Source organism: Nylanderia fulva, unplaced genomic scaffold (genome assembly GCF_048542155.1).
Source record: "Nylanderia fulva isolate GAGA-0341 unplaced genomic scaffold, ASM4854215v1 Scaffold67, whole genome shotgun sequence".
Classification (NCBI taxonomy): domain Eukaryota; kingdom Metazoa; phylum Arthropoda; class Insecta; order Hymenoptera; family Formicidae; genus Nylanderia; species Nylanderia fulva.
In genome coordinates, this window is record NW_028190775.1 from 684,745 (window position 1) to 697,631 (window position 12,887).

Here is a 12,887-nt window from a genome sequence, read left to right on the forward strand (position 1 = left end):
AGTAGAGTGGAGATGGAAAGGAAAAAGGTTAGAGAAAGTGAAAGAATTCACATATTTAGGGTATAAGCTACAGAGGAACGGGGGCAGGAGGCGCAGGTAAAGAACAGAGTTAGGAAAGCAGGAGCGGTGATAAGACAGGCGTGGGGAATGGGAAAGAGAAGGTTTGCAGGAGACTGGATGAAAAGAGTATGGCTAATGGAAAGGTTGGTGGGGACAGGTGTTGGAATATGAGGGCGGAAATATGGAGATGGAAGGAGAGGAGAGAGGTGGAGGCAATGCAGGAGCGATGGATTAGGTAGACGTTAGGAGTAGACTGGTGCACGCCGGGGTATATGGTAAGAGAGAAGATAGGAAAAGACAAATTTAGGATAAGGGCAGGAAGGAGGGCGGTAGGGTATGAGAGGAAGTTGGAGGAAGGAAGGGGAGGAAGTTTAGCGAGGAAATGTTTTGAGGATATGAAAGAGAGGATAAGAGGAGGAAAGGAAAGAACGATGTGGGAGGAAGAGAGGGAGAAATTCTGGGAAGAAAGAGGAATAGAAGGGAAAGAGATGGAGGAAAAAAGGGGAAGGGGAGAGGAAGTATATGAGGGGTGGGAACAGAAAGACAGGGAAAGGCAAAAGGAGGAAAGATGGGAGAGGATAAGAGAGTCGAGATATAATAGATGGTATGGGGAATGGAAGGAGGAGGGTTTACCGGAATACCTGAGAAAAGGATAGGGGGAAAGTAGATGGAGAAGGATAGTTAGGTTCAGAATGAACAATGAAATGAGAGGGGCGAGATACTGGGAAGAAGAGAGGAAAAGAAGATGTAGGTTATGCGGGATAGAAGATAAAACATGGGAGCATGTGATAGGAGAATGTGGGGGAGAAGGGGAGAAGGGAAACTGGTGGGAAAGAATGAAGGGAATATTGCAGGAAGGAGGAGAAGGGGAAGGATGGATGAGAGAAATAGAGAAAAAGAGGGAAGAGGGGAGAACGGAATGAAAAGGGGGAGGGAGGGGAAAAGGAGGAAGGAAGTATGAGGAGGAGAATGAGTGAGGTATGAATGAGGTGGTGGAGAATATATGGGGAATCGGAAGCCGAAGCGAAGCGATAGGTAGGGACGGCTCTTTCTCTCTCTAAAGTAGTAGATAAGTAGGTTAAGGTAGAATTAAGTTATTTGTAAATTAGATGTAAGAGTAGAGATAAGAGTAGATATAAGTATGATTGTAAGAGTTTTTGTAAGGTTGGGGAACGCTCCTTCAAAAGCGCCTTCAATCCCTTAGGGGACGAATAAAGAATTGAATATATATATATATATATCAAGCTTTTAAAATTATATAACATTAAAGATACAAAAGGTTTTGACCATTGACAAATATATTTTAAAAAATTAAGAAAATACTCTTTTTTATTTACACTTACAGAGATCTTAAAAAAAAAAAAAAAAACATTTTTTGCAATATTTTGGGAATAAGTTTTTTCTCGTAAAGAGAGAGATTAATATTCAACAATATTATATATTTTGTATTGAAATTATATGAAATTATATGAGTTTATTGTTATATTTTAGGAATAAAATGCTTAAAAAATATTTTATATACATATGTGCATTTTATATAACTTAGCCTAATAATAACATCAAGAAACACTTTAGTATGAAGAGAAGTTGAAGGAGAGTATAAAGAAGAAAGAAGGGTAATGGTAGAGATGTATGGATAGGATATTAGGAATGGAATTTGTTGCGGTTTGCACTGATAATATAATTTTGATCGGGAATAGGGGGGAAGAGGGAATTGACTATTAACATCGGAGATATAATTTATATAAAGTTTATTCGGCTTCTCACAAAGAACTAAAATTTTCAAGTAATAATTAGGCACACTCGACGAACGGTGGAAAATAAATTCAACGAAAACGTACGGACATCTTGCGCTTGATCGTACTTGCTGCGCGCGTACGCGACGGAAATCTTGGGCAGAACTCTGCTGTAGTTCCAAACGCGACGAACATCTTCTCGCAACAATTTTAACGAAAGATCAAGCGCCGAACGCGGATGCGCGACGCACCGTTCGCGAGATTGAGGTCTTGGAGAGTCTCCGTAACGCTGTAATGTCGGAGCACGTGGTGACACGTGCGGTCGTAATTGCAGGCCGAAATATGCGTGTAGTTCACAAAATAAACGGAATTAATTGAAAATATCGCGTGCATGATACTCTACAAATCTAGCCGATAACCGGCGGAAAGGAATCACTTTCGTAGCTTGACGGATTATTTTTAACAACGCGGATTACGATTTTTCGGTCACTAGATAACGTGTTGATACACCAAGAGCCGGAACAAGAAGAAGGAAAGGAAGAAGTAGAATGATATTAGCGACTCAGATAGGCAGAAAACGGGGGTGCGCGACAGATCATAATCGATACACCGCGCACTCGAGTTGGCGAAAAAGGACCGTGAATGCGAATTACACCGAGGCGTGACAAGGATCGGCTACGCGCGATGCCTCGTTCGCGTGGAAATTTGTGATTTGCTAATGCGACGATTGATGGTTCTCAATATGTCTGATCGCGCGACATTCAACGTTTCGCGAAGACTCTCAAGTATATTCAACGGTTCCGGAACAGAATTAGAGATTAGAGAGGTAACAGAAATAAAGGGGGATGACCGGTAGGATTGTGGTAATTGTGGAGTTCGAAGATAAGGAAGATAGGAAGGAATTATTAAAGATGAGAAAGGTATTATGGAATAAATTAAGGCTAGGGATAGAGGAAGACTTGACAATGGAGGAGAGAAGGATAAGATGGAGGATGATGGAGAGATGATGGAGTATAATGGGTCAGGATAGAAAAGGTAGAAGGAATCTTGCTGTTGTAACAATACACCCCCCATCGTTCCTGACCGAACGTCGGAAGGCTGCGCCTGGCAAACACCGGCCGGGCAGTGCAGCAGGCGCATATGCGCTCCCCTAATTTTTCTCATTACATTTGCCGAAAAAGCAACTTTTATTATCACACGATTCGATGTGCTATACTTATACGTTCAGCCGAGCGCGCCCAACGGCTGACGGATTTAGCCGAATGCCGCCGTCGGCAAGTACCGCTATCGAGCCGCCGAATAATTCCTCGCAGATCTAGATGTATAAATAGCAACGAAATTCTAGCAAAAGGGATTCCGTCTCCTGATTCCGCTAGATCCAGATCTTCGGAACGGTACCTGGAATATTGAGGTCAAAAATACTCGGTCTCCGCTGCGAACCTCGCAGCATTTCGGATAGTATTCGAGCTCGAGATTGCTCCCAACCAACCGGCAACAAGATCGAAAATACTCCGTCTCTCTCGAACCATTTTCAAGGCCGGCTACCTCACTCTCTTGTTCTCTCTTCGATCTCCGCTGCACTGATTTCTCAAGGGAAGTTTAGCCTCTTGTGTTGCTGAGTTGCAACAGGTCGGTGCATCCTATTACCCGCAGGACGACCGTGACACTTTGTCTATAATTAATTATCGTTACCCGGTGCGGAAATTCTCTCGCGTTCTCCTCAACGCGCCGCCTACTCTCTCTCTCACCGAGAGAACGACTTTCCCCTGCGTGGGGGTATCGCTATTCTTCGCGAATGCGCCCCGCGGCAACACGCGCACCCCGCTACGCGTACCCGATCCGCCCCCGGCCGTTTCTTATAGCCGCGTCTTATTTATTACCCCCGAAATTGGCCCCGCGGCCATTACCGTCGTACCCCTCTTTGTAAGGATTCCCGTCTGGAGCCGTATTAATGGCGCGTATCACGTAATAAATATATGCGTAAACCGTTTTCACCGACCGATTTTATTCATGCGCCTACCGGAAGTATTATCCGATTATATTATTATTTGGTATTACTCTTGTCCTGTCTTATTTGCGTTCCGATTATATTTTATTATTATTTGGTATTATTTTATATCACCTGATATGACTTTTGTCCTGAGTACGTTCCGATTTTGTATTATTTTATACTATTTTGTATTCGCGTTCCGATTATATTATATTATTATTTTGTATTATTAAAAATTTTTTTGTATTACTTGTGTCCTGTCTTATTCGCGTTCCGATTTGGTATTATTTTATATCTGTATTCCGATTATATTATATTCTATTATTACTGTGTATTATTTTATATCACGTTATATTATTTTATTACTAGCTTTCTTATTTTGAATAAATTCAGTTTATTTTTAATATTAAACCGCGATGTTCTGTCAACCTTATTCACGAGCCCTGATTCCGGCTAGGCTGTCCGAGCCTTCACAAAAGAGGCTGTTACACAGTAGTTAAAGGAAAGAGGATGTGGATAAATGGAAAAGAATGGGAATGGGATGAGGATAAGGGGGAGTTGAGAGAAAAAGAGAAGAGATAAAGGGATAAAGAACAAGAGAAAGGAAGAGTTTAGGAAAAGATGAGAGAAAAAAGGTAGAAGGATGAAAAAAGGGAAGGGTAATAAGAAGAAGGGAGAAGAAGGATAGAAAAAGGAAGAAGATAAAGAATATAGGTGGAAGGAGAGTGGAGAAAAAGGGCCCAGAAGAAGCGGGAAACGTAAAAATATATCCGCATCTAGTCTACCTCGCAGGAACAATAGAGGAGGAAGAGAAAAGATGAATGAAGGGAAGGAAATAGGAAAGGGTAAAGTGAGGAAGAAGAAGTAAGGAGATTCTTAGAAAAAATTGTAAGATCATATAAGAACAGATAGAGAGAAAGGAAGAAGATTATATTATGTATTATAGATGTTAGAGCAAAGAAGAAAAGAGGGGATGAAAGTAGAATGAGGGCTGGACTTTATGTTAAAGGAAGGGAGGAGAGGAGAGAGAGAGGAAAGGAGAGCCATAAAGGAGTCCAGAGAGAGAGGGGGAGAGAGAAAGAAAGAGGGAGAGGGAGAAAGAGGAAAGAGGGGAGAAGGGAGGAAAGGAGAGAGAGAGAAAGAGAGGGGGAGAGAAGGAGGTGGAGGGGAGGGGAGAGGGGGAGAGGGGGATTAAGACGTCGTGTGAAAGAACGAAAATCCCCCTGTGAAGGAAGAAAGTCGAGGGAAAGTAAGGAAGGGAGAGGAAAACAGTAGGAAAAAACAATCTATTTTAGAGAGAATTGTAAGGTCAAATATGGCTAGGAGTAGAGAAGTGGTTAAGAGATTGTGCAGGGTTCGGGAACGCTCCCTGTAAAAGCGCCTTTAATCCCCAAGGGGACGAATAAACAGATCTATCTATAAGTAATGTAAATAATATATTATAATATAAATTTAATAATACAAATTAATTAATAAAAGAATATAAATAAATAATATAGAAATAATAAACACAATCCTTTTGACCAAACTGACAAAACTATTTCTATATTAAATAAGAATCACTACGTTTCTTAGGTTTAGGTCGTTATTACGTGATTTGTGAGATGTTATAATTAGTCAGTAAAACAAAAAACCATTGTGTCAAATAACAACGCGTCGTGTACATTAAACGATGTAAAAAGGACTATAATAATATACAGTCAAAAATTTAATAACCTATTACATTATGAGTAAAGTAAGTTAAAATGCACATATTCTTTATGACTTTTCTATTAACGTTATTTAATATAAGTAACGCGTAAATTATAGATTTAATAAGAAAAAAGGGCCATTGTATTTTGATGAAATATGATGAGGGCGTTGGTAGGTTCTTTACTTCTTTTTTTTAATGTTTAAATAAATTTATACTACAAAAAAGTGGTATCTTTAAGAAATTACCTTTTTAAAAAAAAGTCAAGAAAAAGGCGTCAGGCCCATGCGTCTTGTGAAGAAATGTTGAACAAAAAACTCTATTTTTAAAATCCTGAAAAATAATGATATTAAAAAAATGGCGCCAAATAAATAAAAATTTACACAAAAATTAAAAATTAGAAACTTATACAAAAATTAAAAATACAAAAAAATTTAGTTAAAAAAACTTAGCGCGCTGTTAAATAATATGTTAATGATATTAATATTCTTCGTTTAAATTAAATTATTTATTACTTTAAAACTTATTACCATTCAAATACATTGCATTGCAGTTAAATAATAATTGTTACTTTAAGATACACTTTAATTTTGAAATTTAGCAGTGCGCCAAGTTTTTTTAACTAAAATCTTTTTTGTATTTTTAATTTTTGTATGTTTTTAATTTTTAATTTTTTGTATAAATTTTTATTTATTTGACGCCATTTTTTTAATATCATTATTTTTTTCAATAATTTAAAAATACTGTTTTTTGTTTAACACTTCTTTACAAGACGCATGGAATTAGCGCCTTTTTTTTACTTTTTGTTTAAAAAAGGTAATTTTTTATGGATTATAAGTAACGGTAAAAAAGGAAATCATTACAAGTTGTAACAATAATAAATTACTTTTTGATATGAATAACAAATATTGAAAATAATTTACTTTTTTTATAAAGTAACTATCTCAATCTTAATTTATACTGTTTTCCAACTGATCTTCTATGTGCAAAATTCAATCTGGCTAATAATGTTCTTCTTTTATTTTATTATAACTACAGCAATATGTATTTTCTATGAGAACCAATGCAAATATAAAATTAAATAATTTTCAGACCAATAAGAGAATTTTACTCACTTTTAGATGGATATTCAAGAGATAGAAGAAGAGAGAGAAAGAGCATACAAAACTATAAAATTTTTATAGTTTTATAGTTTTATAAATGTTTTATAAATGTTTTATTGTGCTGCATACATTTTTAGTATAAAACGTAAATTATTAAAATTGTAGAAAATATTTTTTCTTTTAATTTAGATCTATACCAGATCGATATGTGGAGAAGCTAATAAATGCCAATATTTTTTCTCAAGAAATTGTGAAAAATATTATCGACAACCATATCGCATTATTAAATAAGGCTTTACAAGAATCCATGGAAGATGTGCCGCAACAGTCAGTTACTTCATATCTCACTGGAAGATGGACAGACATTAAACAAGCCGAAGCCAATATAACTCAATGGGATACTGGAGTTGACTTGCGTTTATTGCAATTTATTGGAAAAAAAAGTGTTCAAGTACTACCAAATTTGGTGAGTAAACTTATTATTAGTAACAATGCATAAATATAGAGCAAAATGTGCTAAATTGTACGGTTCGTTAAATTGTACCTCTGCTGTATTTCTTAAACAGAATTAAAATATTTTAAGGTGCTAACGCTGTTGTATCACGGTTAGTCTGACTCAAATACCGCAATGTTTGATTTCCTTCTCAAGCGATTCCGTTTAATTGACGTTAATTTTATTTTATGTGATTTTCATGTAATATTTGACACTCTGTACCTAAGTTATTACATTGAGAAAGATAAGCAATTAAAATTAAAAAAAAATTTTTTATGTTATTTAATCATGTATGTAAAAGCGTTGAAAAATCGATAAAATGTTTTCAGATTATTTTTTATTGACAAATTTTTGACGCAAAGTTCGGTAAATCGTATCATTAACTTTTCGGTAAATCATACTACTAACTTCCTATATCATACTGATACAATTTACTAAATTAATTTTTTTACTTACAATTAGGTACAGTTATTTTTTTCTTTATATTTTGATGGGAACACTGAAGAAAATATTGTCTAATTTTACAATTATATTGAGATAATACTTATTCCTATTTTTGTGTGATACAAAAAGTATTTTTGTTAAATTTTTGAAAAAAATTTATAATTATAAAATATGATATTTTCTTACAGATATGTTTTGTTGCAGATTGAAAACTTTTGTAAGAAATATATAACTTAATTTTTGTTACATTTTTTAATTATACTTTTGAGGTACGATTTAAAAACTCTTGGGTACAATTTAGCAAACTGGTATTGTATACGGTTGAAAAAATATTCAGTAATCTTAACGCTTGGCGTAGGTAGGCTTTTCCCCTAGTTAATTATAAAATAGATTCAGAGTCATATTATTTTTTGTGAATCGTACATGCGTGTAATATTCACTATAAGCATGCACGTAACTTATGAATACTTATGATAGATTAGCTTTAAACCTTATGTTTTAAAAGTTACTGTATAAAATAAAAAATAACGAATTTTATTACTTAATTTTTTAAAAAACTTTATACTATACTTTATACTATAACTTTATACTATAACTTTATACTACTAACTTTATACTATAATTTTATACTACTAACTTTATACTATACTCGCAAAGAACTTCGCCCATTTTGGGCTTCCTTTGGGCTTAGTCAACAAATAATTTTGTAGATAATAATAATAGTATTAAAAAATAGTTTTGAATCTTTAAATCTCCACCGGAAATAATTTTGACCTTCTAATGATGTAATTCATTCATTTCATAACTCGTCATCAGATTTGTTCAAAATAAGAAATATGTCATTACTATATTCTGAAAGTATCTATACCTTCTGAAAGATATTTAGCATGTCCTAGATATCAAATAACGGATTGATAAATAATATGAAAACAATACGATCTACAATACGAGCATCATTTTTATGTAACTTCTCGCGAGGTGCCTTGGACGTAAAAAAAAACCTTTAAGAAAAGATAAAAAATAAGAATTCTAGGAGTTATATTTAACTATAAAATAAAAAATTCTAAAATTGTTGCAAGCGTGAAAGAATTGTATAAGCATAAATAACAAAATAAATACACTTTATACACCAACATTGATAACGTTCTAACATTGACATGTTTTAAACATTGGCACATTAAATTTTTAATCGTCTTTTGATGCTCTACAAATTGTAAAGCATCAAAAGACATATACCCAATGGTATATGTCTCATTTATGGACGCGAAAGGCCCAGAATCTCTATAAAAATGGGCGAATTCTTTCGCGGAATATTCTGTCTACTATAATATAGAAATGTATTATTAATCTAGTTAATAAAGGAAAAATAACAAAAATAATTCCAAAAGTTTTGAAAATTGGTAGAGATGTTCGTTTAGGCTTACTAATGAATAAATTAAGAATTTAACAAGGCTGTGTAATATAAATATAAATATAAATTGAGAGTGTTAAACAGGCAATAAGAGCCACATCGCGGATGACAGTGCATTATCCCAACGAAACTAAATTTTTTCGTTAGGATTAAAACCTGTGCACAAGGCACTAAATTTTTACTTGGACACGGCCAAGATTTAAAATTGGAATAATCTCTACAAGAGATTTAATTCCATACATCCCCTGTTCCCCCCTTAAGGAAATAAATGCGAGAGAAAAATATAGATCCGAAAGTCGCTGAATCGGGAATCGAACCCTAATGAACGTCCAAAAAGTCCTAAAAGATTAAAGATAAGCTTTTGTCGCCATCTTGAAAAATAATTGCATTTTTCAGTTTTTTGCATACATCTCGTAAAATATTAATTTTATTGAACAAATAGTTATTATCAAAATGAAAACTTATTAAATTATCTACAAAAAAGGTATTACTCATTTTTTTAAAACTATAATAATTTTTGAGAAAATAGGCTGCGAATAACACGTAAATTGATTCTTGGAAACATTTGTCTCCGTTATATTATCTGTAAAAAACAAAAATGTTTATTGTAAATATATAAATGTTACGTCCTCGGGACGTTCCTTACGCTGTCTCACGAAAGGTGTCACACACACTCTCACTTGCGCCCGGAATGAACAAACTCTCGTAATGTGGAAAGAAGTTTTAATGAAACGACCCAATACAATAAAGTGAAGAAATACAATATGTAATAGGCCAGAATGCTCATCGGTCTCATAAGCGTCCGCACGGTGCGACAGCTAGACCAAATCTAGTCATGGCGCCGGAAAAACATCCGAACGCCGGTCTATAAACAACCCTCCTAGCGATGATGCTCAGGGGGTGAAAAGGAATGAAGGTGCTCAGGGGATGTAAACCAGGGACGTAACAATATAAACTAAAAGAGGGATTTAATTTTGATATATTTTTTAGATTTATTTTTTGTTATGGACATAGTCTCTTGCTAGCACGGTCAGTATTGGAAATATTTTCATTTGTTGGAAAATCCTCGTGTACAACTTCGAAATCTTCTGCATGGGACGATGATTTCGAGTTTGTCTCCGATCTTTTGGCATTGGAACTTGTTGCACCCGAAGATTTATTAAATCTTATATTTTGCAAATTGCAAAACTGGTTGTGGATGCAGAAAGACAGGTATCACTTGAACAACAATTTGCAACAATTGTCATGAAAATTGTTTAAATAGCACAAACACTATTGACAAAATAAATCAAGATGAAATCCTCCAAGTCTTACCACGATATTTGACAATGGTGACTCCTTAAATGCAACTGCAACAATTTCTCGTACTTTTATACATAGTTGTTGATCAAAAGTAACGAAGCAAGTTTTTTGCTTCAATTTCAGACATTGATCGACAGCATAGTTGAGTACAGCGTAAATCGTGTCATAATTACTCGGTGGAGAATTTACAAAAGAAAGAAGAATTATCTTTGTTACTTTATAAGTTAAATTTTTTGTCACACTATACATAAATCCTTTCCATTCAGGAATTAGAGGGATTTCTAACAATTTTACATACATCCATAAAATATTATATGGCTTTGGTCATGGAACTTCTTCTGTTATGTTTTTCTGTTATGTTCTTCTGATGTGGAGTGAGACGATCTAAATCTTCAATCGTAATGCTCTTTAAACCAGTTCCTGCAACATTTTCAAACGTCTGTAACTTAATGACGCCAATTTCTCCAATTTCTTTCGCAGAGGGAGATTTAGATAATTTAACGATTTCATGACCACTAATAACGGACATTGCAGCTGTAATACAATTAATTCCTCTTATGCTGTGAAATATATTTAAACCTGTCAATAGTTGACACATTGCAATCAGTATTGTCAAAAACAAATTGACAAAGTGATTCTGACAGGATTGTCGGTGGAGGGTTGTAGATTGCCGAAATTTCGAGAATTTAAACATCGTAGTATGAACCACAGAAACCTAAATTACAGAGCAAAGTAAATTCTTGAAGAAACTAAATTCTTGGATCCAAATTTTCTGTATAAAAATACGGCGAGACTAATCTGCACAGAAGACAAAAATGATCATGGTTTAATTGCTGAAATAATTGCATGAACTATTGATATAACTTTTTGTTTTGCATTTTCATCACTTTTTGTCTTCTTCTTGATAATGAGATTGCTCAAGAAAACATTCAAAGTTTCGGGGATATCGTTAGTGACATTTTTGAAGAAATTATCGCTGGGAGGATAAGTGGTATTGTCATATACTTGTGATTGTATATCCTCTTTAATTATGGCTGCAGCAGTTTCGACTATTCGAAGTCATTCCTCACGTTCATTTTGTTTCTTTATATTATACCAGGATTCTGATAAGATTTTCAATCCTGTGTCACGAAAACAAACAACTGGAATTTTTTCTTACTCTGAGTAATAATAATACTGTCTCTATACTTCTGCTTTAACTTATTTTTTATGGTAACTTCACTGGAAACATATTTCACGCATTGAGACATTAACTCATGAAGTGATACTTAATAATCGTCATTATTTTCAAGGTAAGAATAAATTTGTTCCATAGCTGTTGCAATATCTTCTACTTCAGGACGTCCTCTTTTTGTTCCAGTTGAAAAGTGTGTAAAAAGTGAAATAAAGCACGGTTGATGATAAATAGCATTTGCAGTAACTAAATTATCAATGGTCATGATACGACGCTTTACTTCGTCTCCCCATTTGTCATTTCTTTTTTCTGCTGCTTCGAGTATTTTTTCTTTTACAGATAAACTACAAATATTATATACAATTCTGCACTTCCCGATTGGCTTTCTTTTTTCTTTTTGGTAAAATTCTTCATCAATGTTTTCAGTACAATATAAACATTTTAATCGAAAATCATAAAAAGGTGCAGAAGATCGCAAATTATATATTAACAATTTTTTCAGAGCTGCTTTGATACTATCTGCGCGAGTATAATTTCTTCTGCATGAGACATGAACTTTTACAGTTTTTGCTCCTATTAATTGCACATAATTATTGTCTTTTCTTTCCATACTTGCTTTTCTTAAAGTGTTAAACCTTTTCTCTTTTACTTCTACGGCATTATTTAAAATATCTTTTTCACATATGAAATATTTTTTATTTGTCGCCATGATACAACTTTGCAAATATCTTCTCTTTTTAAATCTATAAGAAATTATGCATTTGTCTATAATATAATAGATAAATATATTATGGTATAATATAATGTAATATATTAATAAATTATGTAATATATTAATAGATAAATAATAAAATAATATAATATAAGACAAATTTTCGCCCGATTAGATGCATGTTTTCTCACCAAACGGGGTATACGTCTCCTTTTAAATATAACGCCACCAATAAAGACTTGGACTATTCCTTCTACAATTGCTATCTTCGTTAAAACTGAAATGTTTTCAGAATAATTTGAAAAAATATTTTTTTCAGTGTTTGACATTCTCTGTAAGGTTAGATAAGACACAAAAGAAAGTCGTACAAATAATATTAAAAGCACCTCCCTGAATAATATGATATAATGAGGACGAATATTTCCAAGGATCGATTTACATTTGCAGCCCATTTTCTCCAAAACTATTATAGTTTGTAAAAAAATTAATATCTTTTTTGTAGATAATTTAATTAGCTTTTATTTCGATAATAACTATTTGTTCAATAAAGTTAATATTTTACGAGATATCGTATATGTAAAAAACTGAAAAAGTGCAGTTATTTTTCAAGATGGCGACGAAAGCTTACCTTCAATTTTTCAGGACTTTTTGGACGTTTATTAATAAGCTTAAACAAACATCTCTACCAATTTTAAAAACTTCTGGAATTATTTTTATTTGCTTAAAATGAGCTTTTGTTGACTGAGCTATATATTGGAATATACTTTTAATA

At 33.7% G+C, this 12,887-nt stretch overlaps 1 protein-coding gene across 2 annotated transcripts in view; it reads left to right on the forward strand.

Moving 5' to 3' along the window:
* The window catches only part of LOC114932143 (2-oxoadipate dehydrogenase complex component E1), a 152,198-nt gene extending 139,317 nt beyond the window's left edge, over positions 1 to 12,881 (forward strand). Inside the window, exons 7-8 of one of the 2 annotated variants that reach the window (XM_085488264.1) lie at positions 6,769 to 7,045; positions 7,705 to 12,881. In XM_085488264.1, coding sequence (XP_085344390.1) covers positions 6,769 to 7,045; positions 7,705 to 7,725 — 298 coding nt within the window. In that variant the 3' untranslated portion in view covers positions 7,726 to 12,881. Of the gene's footprint in view, positions 1 to 6,768; positions 7,492 to 7,704 lie in introns of those variants that run through there. The other variant, XM_085488263.1, reaches the window with a different exon arrangement.
* Positions 12,882 to 12,887: the final 6 nt, after the last annotated feature.